General features: G+C 33.6%; 1 protein-coding gene across 1 annotated transcript in view; it reads left to right on the top strand.

The window, feature by feature from the left end:
• The window catches only part of LOC125062884 (collagenase-like), a 39,675-nt gene extending 30,605 nt beyond the window's left edge, over positions 1–9,070 (top strand). The window contains exons 2-8 of the mRNA XM_047669114.1: positions 846–897; positions 3,245–3,407; positions 3,935–4,104; positions 5,494–5,595; positions 7,455–7,597; positions 8,361–8,475; positions 8,808–9,070. Coding sequence (XP_047525070.1) covers positions 846–897; positions 3,245–3,407; positions 3,935–4,104; positions 5,494–5,595; positions 7,455–7,597; positions 8,361–8,475; positions 8,808–8,911 — 849 coding nt within the window. The 3' untranslated portion in view covers positions 8,912–9,070. The remainder of the gene's footprint in view (positions 1–845; positions 898–3,244; positions 3,408–3,934; positions 4,105–5,493; positions 5,596–7,454; positions 7,598–8,360; positions 8,476–8,807) is intronic.
• Positions 9,071–12,275: the final 3,205 nt, after the last annotated feature.

Consider the following 12,275-nt stretch of genomic DNA (forward strand, 5'->3'; position numbering starts at 1 on the left):
TTGTAACCATGAAACAGAGAGATACTCTTTGTGTGCCACTCGTAATAAGTGGTGGATAATAAATAAATACATATTTTAGTATTATGCACAATAAAGAAATTTTCAACACCTCAGCAATTTATTAATATTTTTTGTTAATTTGGCAATTAATTATGATTATTTTTTTTGTTAATTTGGCAATGCGACATAATAATTTATTTTGTTAATTACCAAGAGAACATTGGAAATACACATGCTCTATATGTTATCTATTATTTTATCAAAATTATTTAATTAATTGTAATTATCTTCTCATAATCTGTAATTAAGTAATTTAATCAGAGAAGTCTAGATTTTAATTAGTGACAAAATGTGGTACAAACTGGTACTTTTTATAGTGCTTGTGAGCCATGCGGTAAGTTATGAATAATATAAATCATGTTACATAATATGAAGAAATAATTTGTATATATAATACCTTGTAATGTATTTGGTGCGAAAAATTAAACACCTATCTTCGTTAAATAGATGATATCGTGATGATATAGAATTATGTATATAACACGGAATAGCGAGATTTTTTTTCAAAGCAAAATTATATTATTTATATGTATCTGTATATATTCTACATTCTATTTACTGGGGGTATCGGCAGAAGGTTAACTAAAACTGTGGAATTAGGTCAGTCCTTTTTAAATTCAAAAGACAAGTTTGTCGGGTTAAAAAAAGAGAATAAGTTTTAATAATTGGCGATAGATACAAGTCTTTCGGTCTGCATGTACCTCTTAGTATCTTGCCATATTTCTATATTTTGTTGCCTCTTTACCTATTGTGTAAAGTAGGCTAACTGATTTAATTTGTTTCAGGCTTCCGTACAACGCCTTAGTGTAGATTTCGTTGAAAACGCCAAAGTATTTGGTAAGTTATTTGCCAAAGTAATATCTGTAATACAATATTTTTAGGAGAGTAATATTTGCCTCTTGATAAATCACATGTATGGCTAAAAAACTTTGTGTGAGGCTTAAATGTAAACTGTCGCTTTAATTCTGAAGCTCGTACTTTACGATAATCGGTAGTATATTATTTAATGTCCAATCTGTAATAAGGTTTATATTGTAATTTGTATTAATAAAGTGGGGATACGAATAAATATCTGTGCCTAATGAATCTTAATCTAATCTACTTACACTTAAATACAGATAAACAACTGTATATACATTTTTCATATTTTTTTTATCAAAACCAAGATATTAGTTATTATTGAAATAATATCTCATTTTGATTAGATTGTTAAGACGTGATTTATGACGTCAATGCACGTCGTGGGCGCTGATTATTATTTATGGTAGGGGAGCCCACGATGCTAAATGGGGATTTACTCGAGCGTCGTAGAGACCTATTGGGATGCAAAGCTTAGATAAAAAGAAGAAAAAAATGTTATATGATAAATTCCTTTTCATCGGTGGGGGAAGCGGCTATAGATAGTTAAATATGTAAAAAAAAACTGTTGCATGGACATCCTCGAGCGCGTCAGATATTGATAGCATCTATGCCCGACGTATTTTTAATAATGTACGTATGTTAATCTGATCGTTTGCATGATGCGGGTGGTTGTATTTAAGGGTTGAAAATGAAAAAAAAAAAAAAATTATCGAGCGCGTCAGATTTTCTAAGGGAGTGTTAAGTGCACCAAAAAAAAGCTCTCATTCACTAATCTGACGATTTCGATGGGACGCAAACCCACGGCCATTTTTATAATATGCAAAAAAAAATCGCAATTTTGAAATACTCAAGCGCGTCAGATTAAGATATATGTGGTTCATCTTTATGTTCTAAACGTACTGTCTCATAATCTGACGATTATCTAGAGGGATTCGCCTGATCTGACAAAAAAATTTAGAAAAACGATTCACCGAAAGGGCCATTCCTGCAACTTCCCGCTACTTCCATTCCTGGGCGCTTAAAATTGATATTTTGAGCTCGCTGAGTTCAAAGAAATAACATGTCTATGCATTTGAGCTCTCCCCGCTCGAAAGTCCGATAGAATTTTCATAGAACACTATTTTTGGAATTTTCAAACCGCAATAACTTTTGAATGGATCAAGCAATTTTCACGCGGTTGGCGGCATTCGACGCAGTTTTATCATCATCATAAGTAATTTTGCAATTTTAATTGATAGAACCACAAATTTCGGAGTAATCCCGAAAAAACACTTTTTCGGGTTTCTTTCGTTCACGATATCTCTCGAACTAATCAACCGCTTTTGACGAGCTTGGTGGCGATCGACGTGGTTTTTCAAGCTCAAAAGCGGATTAGTTTTTGAAGTTGATCAATAAAGAAATCACTTTAAAAAAAAATATTTCTTATTTTTTTAAGATTTTTCAAAATTTCTCAAAATCTATCGGTCCGAATCGGTTCAAATTCACAGGAAATGTAATTTTGAGGGAAATATTTAGAACGCCGTTTAGTAGATTCCGATCGGTTAAAGGAAATGTAGGCATCACGCAGCTGCACGCATTTAACTTTATCGACGATTTTTTGTTATTTCGGCTTGCGGAAATCGTCAGATTATATATTTTTCATTATTCTTGAATTATTTCCTTCAAAAAAAAAAAAAATTAGCTACGCTCGAGAATGTCGAGATGACGGTTTTTTTTTACAACTTTGTTGCCCTCCCCTTTTTTGCCGTCACTCTCAAATTGTCAGATTAGTGGAATATACACTTTTTAGGATGTAATTAACTCACCCTACCTTAATCTGACGCGCTCGGGAATTTCTGATGGTCAATTTTTTTTTACTAATCTGATCCTGTCTCCTTCACGCGCGGCCTTATATATGGGCCTCATATTTTGTGGAGGTACTTAACCGGGTACAAGGTATCCCCCTATATATTAATCTGCCGCGCTTTAGTAAATCCCGAAATCCCCTCTTGGGCTCCCCTACCATTACCTATATTAAAATAAAAAATACTTTCTTCCAACTTTGTTCTTAGTATGAATCCTAATACAATAAATATATGAGGATTTATATGATTAATATTAAACATTTAACAGAATTTACTATAATATTTACATATGTGTTGTCTATAAACTTTCATCCAGTTTTAAAACTTAAAATAGATATTTCATAACAACATTCAGTTTCTTTTCGATAAAAGTAAAAAATAATATACCAGATATAGAAGTTTTCTTAGTTTTTTCTAATGTTTAATTTTTTAAAACATTCTATTTCGTCCTTAAAATAAATCTGTTTTTGCATTTATAGACTTAAATCCGGGCCGTATAGTATCAGGATGGGACGCTTTACCTGGTCAGTTTCCATACCAGGTCTCTCTCCGGGCACGTAATAATATAGGACAGCTCCTTGGCTGCGGAGGGTCAGTTATACACCAATCATGGGTCCTGACAGCCGCGCACTGCACAGCTAAGTAAGATTCATAAAATTACTAGTAGACTCGGCCAAGCGTTACTGTGGCTAAGATTTTTGTTGTATTACATATAGTAGTAAACTATTCAAGAGAAACGGCAGGAGAACACCAATCCACCATGCTTTTTTGGTTTTCGGTTCTTTTAATAAAGGGGCTGTCTATTAATCACGTGAGGCTCGAAAAGGGGCGGGGGGCGGGGGAGGTTAGTATGGAGATGGCAAAATTCATGAAATATCACAAGGGGGAGTGTAGTAAGATATCACGTGTATTTATATTCATAAAAAGCGCGAAATTGTTTTATGACCCAGCCAGCAGAAGAATCGCCAACAAATTTCGGTACAAAGAGGAATGTTAAGGAACAAGTGAATTTATGTCACAAGGATTATATTATTTTTACTATTTCTCTTACCATGTCCATGCCCATTACTATTACAGTTTTTTACTTTTACTTTACTGCAGCTTTTAAAGTTATAATCACTTACTAAAATGATGTAACAAAAGATAAGTTTTACTAAAATTTTCTACAGCTACCTTCAAGTGACCGTCCGCGCAGGTCTAACACGTGTTGTATCAGCGGAGTATATTTGGGATTCGTGGGAGTGGTACAACCACCCCACCTACATCAGCAGCCAGCCAGGAGCAGTGCAGCCCAATGACGTTTCTCTTATTAGGCTGTCCATGGCCATGACTTTTTCTAGTACGTGCATTTTTTTACGTTAGTTTTACGTAAATCGAACAGTGGTGGCCTGTTGAGCGTGCAACTCACATTCCTTTGGTTGTGCACCAAAGGACAATCCTATGTGCGCATTTAACACTCGGGTCTACGGTGAAGAAAAACATCGTGAGGAAACCGCCATGCCTAAAAAGTCTACGTGTACGCACACAAAGCTGGCCACATGTATATTAAGAAAAAAAGAGCAACAGATACCCAAGCAGATACAGGAATCTGAATGATCGATGATCTAATGATTTTTCTATCACGAGAACCCTTTGTGTTTTTATGCACTTTATAAAGTTTAGTGATAAGTTTCGTAATACAGTTTTGCGAATCACCGCAACAATGATATACATTTATTATCTTATGATAATAATAATAAATTAATTCAATTCAATTCTTAAATACTTTTTTCATTTTCTGTCAGATTATGTAAACGCTCTGATGAAATGAAATAAGACGGATTTAGGTTTTATGAATAAGGATTTACAGGGTTAATAACCGGTCAATCTAGACAAAAAAATGAGAGTGAAGGTACAAAAAATCCCATCAAGCTGAAAACCAGTAAAATTGGTCAAAACATATAAATAAAATTTAAAAGTTCCCGTTATTCCCGTGTATGGAAATTTTTTATTCTAGATCAAAGGTCAAAAAAAATAGTTTTTCGCGATTTTCAGCAAAACGGTAAGTTTTATCATAAAAGAACCTCATACAAAATTGTAGATCATAAAATTACTATCACTACATAGTATAAAACAAAGTCGCTTTCTCTGTCCCTATGTCCCTTTGTATGCTTAAATCTTTGAAACTACACAACGGATTTTGATGCGGTTTTTTTTAATAGATAGAGTGATTCAAGAGGAAGGTTTATATGTATAATAACATCCATTAAATAGTGGAGAAGTACTGTTATTTTTGAGGTTTCTAATGTGATGTCGTAAATAATTAATTTTTTTCCGCTTACATTGCAAACGCAGGCTGAACCCTACGAGTTTTATCAAAATAATGTACTAAGTATTGTACACATTGAAAAGTACCTTGAATACATTGTTCATTTAATATAGATCTATATGGCCCTTTACAGCATATGATTTAAATGAATATTTCGAAGATATTACAAATTTAAAAATTGCGGGACGCAGCGCGTCGGAGGCCGCGGTTCTCCCTATACTTTAAAGCACTTTGAATTTAGTATCAGCATTGCATCCGTGCGAAGCCGGGGCGGGTCGCTAGTAAAAAATATACCAATCCTTTTTCGTACGAGCCACCGTTTCTAAGATATAACGATTCAAAAAGTTGTTAAAGATTTTATGCATGTATGTATTGTATATAATGCATGTATTACCATTTCAAATGAGCCTTATACTCCAGGAAACCTGCAAAGTATCAAACTCCAATCATCCTGGGATTCCTACAGGAATTACGACAATGAGAGACTGATTGCTAGCGGATGGGGAAGGACCTGGACAAATGGTATATCTTTTAATTATTTCTTTTGCAGATTCCTCCTCCTATCATTTTAGCTTCTTAAACGTAAAAAAAGGAAATCGTCGATATGTGTCAGGCACAGAAATTGCTTATTATAAAAAAAAGTTGATCACGAATCTAAACCTATATATATAGAAATGCTATAGCTATAACTTTCTATATCCCTTATTTAAAGAAGCTTTAAAGAAGCTATAACTTTCTATATTCCTTATTTAAAGAAGCTTTAAAGAAGCTATAACTTTCTATATTCCTTATTTAAAGAAGCTTTAAAGAAGCTATAACTTTCTATATTCCTTATTTAAAGAAGCTTTAAAGAAGCTATAACTTTCTATATCCCTTTTTAAAGAAGCTTTAAAGAAGCTATAACTTTCTATATTCCTTATTTAAAGAAGCTTTAAAGAAGCTATAACTTTCTATATCCCTTATTTAAAGAAGCTTTAAAGAAGCTATAACTTTCTATATTCCTTATTTAAAGAAGCTTTAAAGAAGCTATAACTTTCTATATTCCTTATTTAAAGAAGCTTTAAAGAAGCTATAACTTTCTATATTCCTTATTTAAAGAAGCTTTAAAGAAGCTATAACTTTCTATATTCCTTATTTAAAGAAGCTTTAAAGAAGCTATAACTTTCTATATTCCTTATTTAAAGAAGCTTTAAAGAAGCTATAACTTTCTATATCCCTTTTTAAAGAAGCTTTAAAGAAGCTATAACTTTCTATATTCCTTATTTAAAGAAGCTTTAAAGAAGCTATAACTTTCTATATTCCTTATTTAAAGAAGCTTTAAAGAAGCTATAACTTTCTATATTCCTTATTTAAAGAAGCTTTAAAGAAGCTATAACTTTCTATATTCCTTATTTAAAGAAGCTTTAAAGAAGCTATAACTTTCTATATTCCTTATTTAAAGAAGCTTTAAAGAAGCTATAACTTTCTATATCCCTTTTTAAAGAAGCTTTAAAGAAGCTATAACTTTCTATATTCCTTATTTAAAGAAGCTTTAAAGAAGCTATAACTTTCTATATTCCTTATTTAAAGAAGCTTTAAAGAAGCTATAACTTTCTATATTCCTTATTTAAAGAAGCTTTAAAGAAGCTATAACTTTCTATATCCCTTTTTAAAGAAGCTTTAAAGAAGCTATAACTTTCTATATTCCTTATTTAAAGAAGCTTTAAAGAAGCTATAACTTTCTATATTCCTTATTTAAAGAAGCTTTAAAGAAGCTATAACTTTCTATATTCCTTATTTAAAGAAGCTTTAAAGAAGCTATAACTTTCTATATCCCTTTTTAAAGAAGCTTTAAAGAAGCTATAACTTTCTATATCCCTTTTTAAAGAAGCTTTAAAGAAGCTATAACTTTCTATATTCCTTATTTAAAGAAGCTTTAAAGAAGCTATAACTTTCTATATCCCTTTTTAAAGAAGCTTTAAAGAAGCTATAACTTTCTATATTCCTTATTTAAAGAAGCTTTAAAGAAGCTATAACTTTCTATATTCCTTATTTAAAGAAGCTTTAAAGAAGCTATAACTTTCTATATTCCTTATTTAAAGAAGCTTTAAAGAAGCTATAACTTTCTATATCCCTTTTTAAAGAAGCTTTAAAGAAGCTATAACTTTCTATATTCCTTATTTAAAGAAGCTTTAAAGAAGCTATAACTTTCTATATTCCTTATTTAAAGAAGCTTTAAAGAAGCTATAACTTTCTATATCCCTTTTTAAAGAAGCTTAAAAGAAGCTATAGCTTTCTATATCCCTTATTGTATAGTATCTTACATCCTCGTTTCTCTATCTGTCAGCCCCTCTATACTTCTTTAATTGTTGGCATTAACTGTTGTTAATAAATGTTATAAGGACCAGCGGCCGATCAGTTACAGTGGACTTACCTTCGCGGTGTCGATGATTTTCACTGTTCCCAGTTATTTGGTTCTCGTCTTATCAACGGTAATGCGATCTGCGCACGCTGGTACAACATTACCTCACAATCTGTCTGCCAGGTATGTATTGTGCAAATATTTCATTATTTTTTCCACAGGAACATGAATTACAGTCAAGCCTGAGTAAGTGACAACTGGGTAATCGAGAAAACTCTATTAATGAGAGTATTTACCGGGTCCCGTCGTTTTGCTCTCCTATCCTCTATAAGTGAGAAACGTGAATCTTGTATAAGTGACAGTCATTTTTCACGCGTGAACTTCTGTAAGTGAGATTGATACTTGCCTATACCTCTATAAAACGCATTAAACTTTTGCTATTTATGACTCATTCTTAAATTTCGGGGCACTCTTATTTAAATTAACTAAGCAAATGTGCGTCTATTATTGATTTCGGTAGTTTTATAGACCTCTATATGTGAGACTGACTCCTTCTGTAGCTTACAGAGTTGTAAGCTAGAAACTCGGGTAAGTGAGAAACCTCTATAAGAGGTCCCTTGAGCTCTCACTTCATCCAGGTTTGACTGTATAGGTTTATACTGAAGTAGTGATTATAATATATCATCTAGATACGTCTTCAGGCTATGCATTACAAAGGTCGCGCTAATGGTTGACAGTTTTTGGGGATTAATTTTTTTTAAGGAATTTGGTCTCTTGTACCATACTAATTTTTTTGTTGTTTGGGGGTTACGCCTGTCGCTAAGTAACTTTATCATAAGCCAATTTGTAATGCGAATTTGAAGAATCTCAGGATTAGATAATTTTCACGTTTATATAAAACAATTGAAACACCTACGCAGTGTTTTTAAAAATAATTTTATTGCAGGGTGACAGTGGTGGTCCCTTAGTAGAATACAAAGACGGTGTCCCAACCTTGGTGGGAGTCACCTCCTTCGTAGCTGGAGCTGCATCTGGAGGTTGCCACTCTGGACATCCTGGAGGTTAGTTTCATGTGAAATTGGCCTTATAAAACGTGGAGTTAAATTGGTACCGGTTTTGTTGCCATGGTTACCATTATTTTTATGGAAATAATATCGTAACCGTAACAAACATGGTAACTCCAAGTTTTATAATAGGGCATTGCATTTATATCTGAAAATCAAATTTATATAAGCTTTTTTCCTTTATAATGAGCATGTTTCTATATTTATTTATTTTATTATGTTTTCAAATATCACTTATGATTTTTTTTGTTAAGTCATCGATAGGCATATATATAGAGGAAAGGCCTAATTGATAACCCTATATACTCCAATGTTCTTAAAACTTTCAGGTTTCATTCGACCAGGACCCTTCCACTCGTGGTTCCGTCAAGTCACTGGCCTCAACCTGGATAGCAACTTCAGGAATGAGAAAGACCAATCGTTCGCTCAATAGACTTTCCTTCTGCAGAAGAAGAGGGTTGGATCTCGAGTTATACTGGTTTAAAGCTGAACAACAATTTAAATACAATTTTAAAAACTTGTAAAGAAATATTTTCACATACAAAATACATTAATATACTGCGCACATCGACTGATAAAATCATTATTTATTTATCGTACAAGGAAACGAATTTGAATTGAAAATTATTTGTTTTATTTTAATAATGTCCCATTCAAATATATTCGAGCTAATTTTAAAAATAGAAATATGTATAACATACTAGTCCATTGAAATGTTACAATTTGAGGGCCAAAGTTAACATTTGATAGAGGACGGAGGAGATTAGTTGAACACTTACATTAGTTTAAGCAGAACTCCGGTCCGTGTCATCCCTGGGAGCTGCTGCAGCCACGCTTTCGCGTGCCCACTACATAGAGCTCACTTTTCGAACTCACACAGCGGTTTTCGCATCGGCGGTCGCTCTCAAATCAGTAGTGAAGCAGTAATTTTATGATTTGGCATTCTGAAACGGTGGGATCTTGTAGTTTATTGTTTATCAAAAGTGAGTTACAGAATCGCAAGGCAGGGGTCGAAAGCCAAGGGTCCTAGGTAACCTTAAACACATGGATCGTTTGTTAATAAAATACGAAAATATAGTAATGAGCTCATTTGAGTTTCACCACTCAAGGTGAAAGGCGCTTCAAAGAAAATAAGGAACAAAAAAAATTAATATTTCCAAGGATATATTTTCAAACTAATAATAATGTCATTTATTCATAAATCATAATCATTCTTGCGAGTGTGTTAAATCTGAATTGGATCTGTTTGCTCTTCCTTCCACACAAACAAGTATCGAATATGGACACTGGATACACTTTCTTCACTAAGCGATGATGGACCTATCGAATTCCAAGTCCCTGGTACAGGAGATGACTACGTAGACCTTTCACATACTTTACTCCATCTCAATGCTCAAATTAAAAATCAAGACGGTTCTGTGGTCAATGCAGCTAATGTAGTGGTACGAGTTAATAATTGGTTACATTCTTTATTTAACTAATTGGATGTTTACCTAATACAAAAAACTTGTGTCACCCCCAAATAATACTTATGCATATCGTACTTTCATAGAAACTCTATTAAATTATTCATCATCCGCCAAAAATGACATTTGACATGTGGTTTGTGGTACGAGGATAAGGAGGGTAAAATGAATGTAGTTTCATTCATTGATGAGGCAAATAAGGGTTTTTACAAAAGACAACAACTTTCAAAGGATGGTGAGGACCTTGAAATGATTGGATGATTGATGATGATTACATGGGGATATATTCAATCAAGATAAATTCCTCATTAACGGGGTCGAATTTTCTATGAAATTAGTTAGATCGAGAGAAACATTTAAGCTCATGTCACAGAATGCAGATAATAAGTAAAAAGTCTGTATAACAGAGGCAACTTTAATAATACGTAGAGCACAAATCAATCCGTCAATATTAATAGCTCATCAAAAGGTTCTTGCCACTACTACAGCCAAATTTTCTATAACAAGAGGTGAAGTGAAAGGCCTGACCATACCATCTGGCGTGCAGGGTAGAACACTGGACAATATATTTTTAGGACAGGTTCCTAAGAGATGTATTTTAGGTTTTGTTAATAATACAGCCTTCAATGGTAGTTACAATAAAAACCCATTCAACTTTGAAAACTTCAGTATTTGCTCGTTTAGTTTATAATATATAGACGGTCAACAAATACCATCATTCATTTCAATCATTACAACCATCATTCCCAAACGATGTATTTGACAGCGCATACCACACACTGTACTCTGGCACCGGGATACATTTTCTTAACGAAGGTAATGGGATATCGAGGGAACAATACTCAGATGGATATTGTTTACTAGCCTTTGATTTAACCCCCGATTATATATATATATAATGAGAAACCATTTGTTATTTATTATATTGTATATATATAATATAATAAATAACAAATGGTTTCTCATTTATACTTTCCCTACTTTTCCGAATAAATGTATGCATTTAATATCTTATAATATGTAAGATATTACATATATTGGGATGACAATACAACGTGACGTTAGTTGAGGTGGATGATTGATAGGAATTGGAATTGTATTTAGCGCAATATATAAGCGTAGAAAGTCACACGCGTTGGAGTAAAAATGAATACATTAAACCTGCCAATGATCCATAGAATACATCCCAGTATCCAGAATAGCGTGTACCCCTCGAATTGCCTACCAATGCACATACCCTTATCCGCATTTATTATGCAATATAGACCCTGACTCACAACCACGCTCTCATTGGGTAGCTATTCATATCAACCACGAAAAAGTTGGAGAATATTTTGATTCCTTTGGGCGTAAGCCGATTAGAGTAATAGCGGATTTTTTAAGAAGAAATTGTCGGGTGTGGAGCTATAATACACCTAGCGTTTATTATATATATTCTGCGTTATGTGGGGAGTATTGTGTGGTATATTTGTACTACAAGTTCTGGGGTTTCAGTTTGGAAGATTACCTCAGAAACTTTTCGTATGACTCGCCAAGAAATGACATGGCACTAGTAAAATTGTACTGTATAATGCAAATAAATACATAAAACATGGTGATCATATTTTTAATTTTTAATCAAATCCCTTTCCCGTCCATTCCAGGTGCATTTGCATGTGAAAGCAGATGGTAATTAGCTAGTGATAGGTACGAAACTGACTCGGACTGAAATCTTTTTTTTTTTTAAAGACACTTCACACCAATTGACCTAGTCCCATGCTAAGCTGGTGAAGCTTGTGTTATGGGTACTAGGCAACGGATATACATACATATTATAGATAGATAGACATATCAATACATATTTAAACACCCAAGACCTAAGCACAACACCAAATGCTCATCACATCGATGTTCGTCTCAGCCGGGATTGAACCCGGGACCCATGGATTCGCTGTCAGGGGTACTAACCACTAGACCAATGAGTCGTCAAATTAGTAAATAATAAACGTATTGGGCGAGACGTTACACAGGTGATTAGTAAATAGATTGATCAGCAACGTACAGAAAAACTTCGAAACAGAGAGAAATATCCCTTCGGGAGTGAGTGCTAGTGAGTGAGAGTGCAAGTCCTTTTTTTTAGGCGGGCGCTGCCTCTGAAACAGCTTTTTTGTTTCATTGACTGAGGCAGTGAGTGAAGCAGTGCCCGGCCAAATCCATACAACTCATGTGTCTCTGTGTATCTTTTTTTGTATTTTTTTAAGCACCGCATTGGACTAAAACATTTTTCACATAGGTCAGAGGACAGGTTATCTATATGTATACTTCGCGAATATGAAAAATACTAAATAAATA

This window comes from Pieris napi, chromosome 2 (assembly GCF_905475465.1).
Source record: "Pieris napi chromosome 2, ilPieNapi1.2, whole genome shotgun sequence".
Lineage (NCBI taxonomy): Eukaryota > Metazoa > Arthropoda > Insecta > Lepidoptera > Pieridae > Pieris > Pieris napi.